This window comes from Atta colombica, unplaced genomic scaffold (assembly GCF_001594045.1).
Source record: "Atta colombica isolate Treedump-2 unplaced genomic scaffold, Acol1.0 scaffold20, whole genome shotgun sequence".
NCBI classification, from domain to species: domain Eukaryota; kingdom Metazoa; phylum Arthropoda; class Insecta; order Hymenoptera; family Formicidae; genus Atta; species Atta colombica.
Window position 1 is genome coordinate 400,974 of NW_017259294.1, and position 9,669 is coordinate 410,642.

The 9,669-nt window shown below is 30.7% G+C and overlaps 1 protein-coding gene across 1 annotated transcript in view; it reads right to left on the bottom strand.

Moving 5' to 3' along the window:
- LOC108687088 (cilia- and flagella-associated protein 58-like) overlaps positions 1 to 4,210 on the bottom strand; it is a 383,240-nt gene extending 379,030 nt beyond the window's left edge. The window contains exons 1-2 of the mRNA XM_018192691.1: positions 4,094 to 4,210; positions 3,734 to 3,966 (exon numbers count right to left, since the gene is read on the bottom strand). Of these exons, the coding sequence (XP_018048180.1) occupies positions 3,734 to 3,966; positions 4,094 to 4,210 (350 nt within the window). The remainder of the gene's footprint in view (positions 1 to 3,733; positions 3,967 to 4,093) is intronic.
- Between the last annotated feature and the right edge of the window lie 5,459 nt (positions 4,211 to 9,669).

The window sequence follows — 9,669 nt, forward strand, 5'->3', positions numbered from 1 at the left end:
AGCGAAGAGATACCAAATGCAACAGGAAGACAGCGAAACTCATTCAGCCCACTCCTCTTCAACTCACATTATTATATATAAAATAATATCAGATGTAAATGAAACAGAGCGAGGATACAGGTTGAATAAGGAAAAAATGAAAATAATATGCTGTGCTGATAACGCGGAGATTGTGGCAGAAGAGGAGAATGACCTACACAACTTCAATACTAAAACAGCACGATTTAATATGGAGATCTTCAAAAGACGAAATCCTTAGTCGCAGCCAAAGAGCCAATTCACTGCAAATTAGCTGTGAACGACCAGACGATAGAACAAGTCATGACCTTCAGATATTTAGGCATAGAGCTTACGACAAGCCAGAACAGAATACAAGAGATAAGAGAAACCAAAGCAGCAAGAATGGCCAGCTGCCTAAGAGATGTGGTATGGAACAATAGATTCATGAGCATGGAAGCTAAAGTGCGGATATATCAAGCATCCATCATCCGGACATCACGCATCCATCCAATATTAACTTAAGTGTTTGTCCACGCGTAATTTTTTTTGTCCACTTTTCAAAAAAAGTTATAAACAAGTTAAAATTACACAATTCATCCCTATACACGTAATAGCGTTTACTTCCTAACGTACGGGATTCAATTGTCTATTGCGTTTGTCAACGCGTAATTGTTTTCGCTTTAAAATTATGAACAAATTAAGGTTAAGCAATTCGTCATTGTGTACGTAAGTACATTTATTTCTTAATTACATACGAGATTCGATCCATCATGGATACGCGTATGTTCACGCAATTGTTTTTATTTGTCAGTGACGAATAGTTTAACCTTAATTTATTTATAACTTTTTTTTGAAAAATAGACAAAAAATAATTACGCGTACGCATGATGGAGAATCAAGTCCATATGTAATTTGGAAGAAGACTCACTTGGGATGCTATAATTGTTTTATTTATTTATAATTTTTTTATCAAGGGTGAAAAAATATTTTTTGTGAACAAATGTGGACAAATGTGGATAAATGGACAAACAAATACGATTAATTTTATCAAAATTCGCATTTATAGTGCAGCTTCACAGATCTACCTGTTTAATAATTATTGATCTTAAATGGCAAAAAACAAAGTATAGTCATTTTGCTGCATAAAATCAAATTATATGTATTTTTATATTTTGCAGTTTGTTTCAGGACATATTCACGAGTTAATATCATCAGAAGTTTTCGAAATATAACTGATATTAGTTATTTTTTGGCTGATTATATGACTGATACTTTTAATTGAAAATGTATAGACAAAATCAACTTTAAATACTTTATAACAGATAACTAATAAATAATTTTCAACATTTTATGTAATAAGATATAGATACGTAAAAATATTCATAAGTACACTTTCGAAATAAAAACAATGTGATTGATTATCATCTCGCAAATATATGTCTATAAATACTTCTTCGAGTGTGGTAAAAATTATTTTAAAAAATAACAAATAATTTATATCATCAGAAAACTGAAACTCTTGGAAAAATGATAGAATACATTTAGAACTACACCATTCAGTATCATTAAATTTAAGAAAAATGCCTTTCTCGGGTGATTAGAATTATTTAAAAAATTAATAAATTGCTGGAATGATTAGAACTCTTTGGGAAGCGTTAGAATACATTTAGAACTACACTATAAGTACCACAGACCTCAGAACTGTCGGAAATCCCAGCGTCTCACACATATATTCTGATAGCGCCTTTCTTAGGTGATAAAAATTGTTTAAAAAATTAACAAATAATTTACATCATTAGAACTCTTCATAAAGCGTTAGAATACATTTAGAACTATACGAAAAGTATCATAAAACTAACAAAACTCTTTGAAATCACACAATGTCTCAGCTTTGTTCCCGTAAACATTTTTTAAACAAAAGATTAAAAATCGAAATAACAATGTTATGTCATTATCTGTAGAACCACATATCTTTTCAAATCCTATAAGAAACTGTGGCTGTAATCTTCATTAAACGAAATTGGCCCAATGTGAACTGGACCCTGATATTCCGTTTTGAATTTTGAGTTTCTCGATCAGAACTATTTATTTATCCTATAATAGAACTGTGGAACTATTGAAAATAAACTCTCAAGGGTTTAATGGGTTTGCACCAAGTAAGACGCTAACTTCATATACAAAGAGGGAGAATTACATATTACAAGGCCCGGTTGCACCAACTCTAATTTCAAGCGAGGCTTGAAACTCTTTATTCCTGTCTTTTTTCGGTTTTAAAACGAGAGAGTTTTAAGTTTCACTTAAAATTAAAGTAATGTTGATGCAATCGGACCTGAGTGAAAGAAAACAACGGATTAGAAAGTGAACGCAACGGGTGGGTGTGTGGGGGGGGGTGTGGGTGTGTGTGTGTGTGTGTGTGTGTGTGTGGGTGTGTGTGTGAGAGAGAGAGAGAGAAAGAGAGAAAGAGAGAGAAAACAAGATCTCCTTTCCAGCAGTACCAAGTGAAGAATTTCCCTTTTTCTTGTCTCCCTCGGATTTAGCCTGTGACATACTTTTCCCTGCCTTGACCACTCATTCTCACACACACACGTACATATTATATACAGAGTGTCCAAAACAGATTTGGACCCAGAATTTACTCGAGAGGATGACGTTTTAAAAAGAAATGTTTTAAACAAAAGATGTAAGTTATAAAAAGGTCTATTTACAGCTCTTATCAGTTTAACATTAGGTAGCGTCGCCAAAGTCAGATCAAGGTCAAATCGATGTTTTTTTAAATATAACATCCTATTTTTGGATCCAGAATCCAATTTTTGGATCTAATAGTGTTAAGATCTTCTCAAAACACTATAACAATTATTTGACTAGTAAAAGCAAGTCTATTTTGCCCTCATTGCCGGATAAACCAATCCTGCTTTTATTAATCAAATAATATCAAGAACTTTTCAAAACGAGCGTACACACATGCTCTTTAAAAAGTTCTTATCACCAGCTATTAGATTCTGGAATCAAAAATAGGGAGTCATATTTTTAAAAAATCGATTTGACCTTGACATTATCGAAGGTCAAACTGATAAGATAACTGATAAGATCTGTAAATAGATTTTTTATACTTTACGATATTTCCCTGAAACATTTCTTTCAAAAACATCCTGATCTTTTTTGAATACCTTGTATACGTATACGCATTAACACATAATTGAATCAGAATTGGTGTATCTATTCTACTTCCGACTCTACCCTATAAATCATTTATATATTTATGAAATATTCTTGAAGTTTTGTCTCTTTATCATGCATCTTTTTATGTCCTTGTATGTTTTCTCTTTTCTTCTTCAACTCTTTCTCTTTATAAAAATATTGATAAACTAAATTAATTAAATCATTTGATGACAAAAAAATAGAAAGAAGAAAAAAGAGAAAGCTAAAGATTCATCTTGTTATTGAAATACTCGATCTCTTTCTTAAAAGTAGTGTTATTCTCGCGTAAAAGAGCACGGCAGTGTTTCAAACCATGTCTTAGCGCCGAGACACTACTGTGTGTGTTTCTAGATACAATATCTAAAAAGATTTGCACTACAAAATAGAATTCTTAGCAAATACAGATATAACTACATAACATATACGTAAATTATTATTACATCTGTGTCATATGAAATTATATTCTGTGGTTGCTAAGAATTTTATTTTGTAATGTAAATCTTTCTGACAATTGTCATTTTACAGATGAACTCACTCTTTCTCGACTGCTAGTTGTTTATTCTTTTGCTCGATTTCTAGACCCAATTTCGTAATATTTAGTCGCAAATTCTCAATCATCTCCTGTGTATTTTGCTCGCGCGCGTGTGCCGCATCGGCTAATTTCGTCATTTTTGTGACTTCCTGTTTCAATCGAGCTATATCGTCCTGATAAGCTTGTACTGTTTTTTTTAGTTCATTTATTTTATGCGTGTTATCCACAATTTCATTCTGAAAAAACATTTGGCACATATAGAAAATGTATGAGGACGAGAATGAATTCTCCAAATAAAGAAAAAAAACGAAAGAAGCAGAAAAACTTTTGGTTTGATTTTCTCTTGACGCATTTCAATTTTACCTTAAGCAGCATGCATTGTTCTGATAGTTCCTTCTCATTTCTATGGGCTTTGTACAAGGATTCATAAAGCCTTGTGTATTCAATTTCAAAGGGCGCCAATGCCTCATTAGCACTCATTTCTTTCGTTATCTAGAGGAGATAAGGTAGATATATTTTTATTTTTAGGATATTAATTCTAAGCCTAAGAAACCGAAGAAAAAATTTTAATATTAATGTATTTAAATTTTAAATAATGTTTTTATACTTTAAATAAAGACGTATTTAAATTTTAAATAAAAACTTAACACGCAATGAAAACTTTAGCACTATATAGAGCCTTGGATCTGAAATCTTGAAGCGAAATTTCAAATAATTAGAATATGCACATATATAGACATAGAGAATGGACCACCAATGGCAGAAGGTAGAAAGACAAATAAAGTGACAGGCAGATGGATGAACTTCTTTCTCTGCTTATTAAAGCTTAATTGGTAGATACTGTTAGATTAACAACAACTAGTCAAGCTTTAGTAAATAGAGAAAAAACGTTCATCCATTTGTTCATTTATTTGTCTCTCATATTACTCGTTTTTCTCCCATCACACGTCATGATGGCCCATTTTCTGTATATCGATGATACTAATTGAAGGTAAATACTAATTGAATTCACTATAAAGAATATTTAAAATTTAGAAATAAGTTGCTGCAATTATATCTTATTGTTATTATATCTTACTATTAAGAAATAAACATCAAAAGTTTATATAAATTTAAATCTCGAGCTCACCTTAAAAAATAAATAAATTATTAATTTGTTTAATTAATTTTAATATATTAAAAAAATTGAGAAATATAAAATGTTGTAACAGGATTTAAAAAATTATTTTAATTAATCTTTACATAATGGAAATATGCATTAGTAAAAATCTCAGCTAACAAGGTTACGTCAAAATGAGGTCATTTTTTTCAGTAAGCTCGTAAACGTCATCAGTTACTTGTCATCAATATCATTTAGACGTCATTATGACATGATTATGTCAGTCTATTATTATAATAACGTCATAATAATGTCGACAAATGATGTAAAAGTGAGTGAAAGATATTTACCCTGCAAATAAACTGCCCTGCTTAAAAAGTCCAATAAAATCAGATAGGAAAAAACTCTATCTGAAAACTCTATCGAATCGTGTTTTTAGTTCGTAAATTTCAAGTTATTTACCTGATATATTTGATAGATTTTCTATATTTCTCTATTTTGTCGCACGGCTTAGATATCGTTTTTAATTTCTATCTAGTCATGTTTTATCATAATTAATAGTATTGTATTGTTTTAATCGTAAATTTCATATTATTTTTTAAAAAAAGCTTTTTATAATAATTAAAGTACAGTTATTTTCTATTATTCTTTTGTAGAATTCATTTGTATTTTCACATGCAATTTATTAATTACAATTATTCATCAGAAATTTACAATTTTTGAAAACGCATATTGGAATCGACGGGATTCGAATCTAAAAACTACGGGATAATAGTCTAGCAGAAATATCTCTATAATCACATTATGATAATAGAGACATTTCTGGATTAAGGTACATAGATTTTTTGTATCATGCTTATCGTATACCTTAATTATCGTTTTTAATCTCAAATTTTAGATTATTTGCCTGATAATAAAAATTTTCTCTATAATATTTCTCTATCATTTTCATCATATAACTTAATTATCGTTTTTAAACACGATTTATGTTATGTTATACACGTTTTATGAAAATTAATAATTAATAACATCTTGTCGTGTTTTTGAATTAAAATTTCAGATTATTTATCTAAAATATTTGATAAAGTTTCTATACTTCTATATCATTTTCGTCAGCTCAGGTAGACATTTCAATCAATTTCTATCTGACCATGTTCTATCAAAATTAATAATATTCTTTCGTGTTTTTGCTTTGTAAATTTTAGAATCTGAAATTTAATCTTAAATTTTAGAATCTGAAATTTACGATTAAAGATATGATAGAATATTATTAATTTTGATAAAACACATGACTAAAATAATTAAATAAAACCGACATTTAAGTTGTATAATAAAAACGATACAGAAATAAAGAAAATATGTCACGTACTTTAAACGAGTTATCTGAAATTTATGATTCAAAAACATGATAGCATATAATTAATTTTAATATATGACCAGATAGAAATAGATTCAAAACGGTATGCTATATGAGGAAAACGATAGATAAATTTATTTAATATAGCAGGTAAGTAATCTGAAATTTACGATTAAAAACGATATTTAAACCAGCAAATGAGAATAGATTGAAATGAATTGAAATTCAGATTTTCAGAAATATTGATTCACGAAAATGTTAAAATGAATGCTTTTCAATTCTGCGTTTTTATTCATTTATAGGAATTGTATGGAGCATATCTCTATGCTTTTCAATATAAAAATAATATTTTTCTGTACAAAACACACACATTGTGAATACTGCTCAATTCAAAATTTTGAATAGAAAATATAATTTTTCAATCCAATTGCATCCAATTGAATCTAATTGAATCTAATTGAATCCAATTAAATCCAAAAAAAAGTATTCGCTATTTAAAATACGCATTCAGATAGAAAAAAATTTTAATCCATTTTAATCCATTCTCGTTTGCTGGGAAGCTATATAAAACAATATAATGTTTATAAGAATCTATATAATTTAAACAATGTAAATAATATGGCCCAATAAATTATAAATTTAATATAACAAAAGAGGGCTACGAGCCAAAAAATTATATTATATCATTAGTACTTATAAAAGATATATTGAACAAAAATTTGACAAATTATTCAATGTAAACAATAAACAAAAATATAAAATATATAAGAAATGTAAAATATACAATATACAGACGTTTCAACCTCGATTGGGTCATTCTCAATGTTTCAATATATAATGGTCTATAGAAATAAAATTATTCAGACATTATTTGTATAAATTATGATCGCTTATTGAATATACTTAAGTTTGTAGTAGTTCATAGAATTAAAATCTGTAGTAGTCCATAGTCCATAGAATTAAAATCTTGAAAGAATTTTGAGTAACAAATGTTCCATTGTAAACGGATAAGGATTGTTTTCATTAAAATAATGAAGCAATTTTTTCAAAATATAATAATTCATAAAGATGAATTCTATAATTCATTATAGAATTAATGACAGTTAATTGTATAATGATTAGTGAGAAATTATATTCAAATTTTTAATTTAGTCAAAGTTAAGTTATATAAATTACTTTCATGTTAAGAAAGTCAGATACAGAAATCGCAATCAAGTTTTTTGCAATTAATATTATAAGCAATAACGATCAGAGTTAAAGTTGTTGTTACCACGTCAGTGCTTTAGGACCGTTGTGACATTCAAAGAATTATAAATGTTATGAGAATGTTAAGGAAAGAAATTTTTTGGGGAGAGAGAGGATGGAGATATGGAGGAAAGAAGGAAAGTAACTGAGAAGGGGAAGTGATTATGAAGAGAAAAGTGACTATATGATCTGGAGGTATGGTTCTGGCAATGATTCTGTATTATTTTATTTGTTAATGCCTTGTCTTGAATATTTTTTTGATAATACAGAGTGTCTGATAATTCAAGCCAACAACGCTCGTGAACAGATAAAGCGAATTAAACTGAGTCGACAAAGCTCTGTACAGTTTTGTAATTTTCGCGATAGTTAATATTAGGTCTCCAACTTTGCTTCCGCCGTTTTTTTCCGAAATTCGAGGCTTTATTGTAAAAAAACTGGTTATACATTTATTCAAAGTATTGTCCATCGCTGGCCACTACTTTCTCTCATCTTTCGGGTAGCGTACAAATCCCGCGTCGAAAAAACTGGTCATCTTTTGAGGCTATCCACGAATCGATCCAATTTTTTACTTCTTCATAAGACCGGAAGTGCTGGTCAGCCAGGCCGTGTGCCATTGATCGAAACAAGTGATAGTCAGAGGGAGCAACGTCTGGAGAATACGACGGGTGGGGTAGGACTTCCCATTTCAACGTTTCCAAGTATGTCTTGACCACTTTCGCAACATGGGGTCGAGCATTGTCATGCTGCAAAATCACTTTATCGTGTCTCTCGTTGTATTGCGGCCGTTTGTCTTTCAATGCTCGGCTCAAACGCATCAATTGCGTTCGATACCGATCGCCTGTGATTGTTTCAGTCGGTTTTAACAGTTCATAATACACTACGCCGAGCTGGTCCCACCAAATACAGAGCATGACCTTGGAGCCGTGAATATTCGGTTTGGCCACTGACATGGAAGCATGGCCGGGAACTCCCCATGATTTTCTGCGCTTGGGATTATCGTAATAAACCCATTTTTCGTCCCCAGTCACAATGCAGAAATCCCTTCCGTCTTTGCCTTTCAAGCAGCTGTTCATTAGCAAACAAACACCATTCAACATCTCTCGGTTTCAATTCGTACGGCACCCAATTTCCTTGCTTCTGAAACATTCCCATGGCTTTGAGACGTTTTGAAATGGCTTGTTGAGTCACTCCCAATGATCGTGCCAATTCTTCTTGACACGAGTCTTGCTCAAGTAATGCCTCCAATTCTGCATTTTCGAAAACCTTCTCTCTTCCACTGCTATGCCGGTCTTCGACGTCAAAATCACCGTTCTTGAAGCGTTGAAACCACTCACGATACATTCTTTCATTAATAGCGGCCTCACCATAAGTATTTGAGAGCATTCGATGAGCCTCAGCCGCAGATTTCTTCATATTGAAGCAAAAAATTAAAACCTCCCGCAAAAGACGAGAATTTGGCTCGTAAACTGACATTTTCAATCGAGAATAACTTTACAATGCAGACACAAATCGACTAATGTTTCTATGGGGTTATGTTGACAGATGCCCAAGTTTATTATATGACGTCTATGATCTATTTATTTCGACCATCACTTACCGCTAAAGCCATCTATAGAAAAACGGCGGAAGCAAAGTTGTACACCTAATAAGATATTAATTACCAAATATCATCGAATATTGGTTTACAAGAATTTTTTTACTCAAGTACTATCAACTTTACAGAAATAGAGCAAGAGATACACAAATATTGTTTCTTTTCATAAAGAAAAGAGAATTTTTTCAGAATTTTTTAGTACATATTTTCTCATTTTGATAAAAATAATTATTAATTATTAAAAAAAATACAGTACTAAAAGATTGATTTATTAAAAAATTCTAAAAAGATTTCTGGAGCTTTATGAGAACAAAATAAACAATTTTTGTCTCTTGCTGTTATAATTAATATCTCATTAACTATTGGGGAAACTTACTTAAAATGGTAGAGGAGTTTCGATTCAGTTTAGTCTATTCTGCCTGCCCATGAAATATTTGGCGATTATTTCCAGACACCCTGTGTACATATTTTTAGTGCCTTTTTAGGCACTTGCTTTGTAGGCGCTGCGCTGTGTGCTTGAGAATAAAGCTCTAGATATACCAAAGTAATAATACAAACATCCTCCATCTTTGACCTAATAACTATAGCATATTATATAGTATAATTCTTTTTCCTTATGTGAAAATTTTACTTGAAATATATAG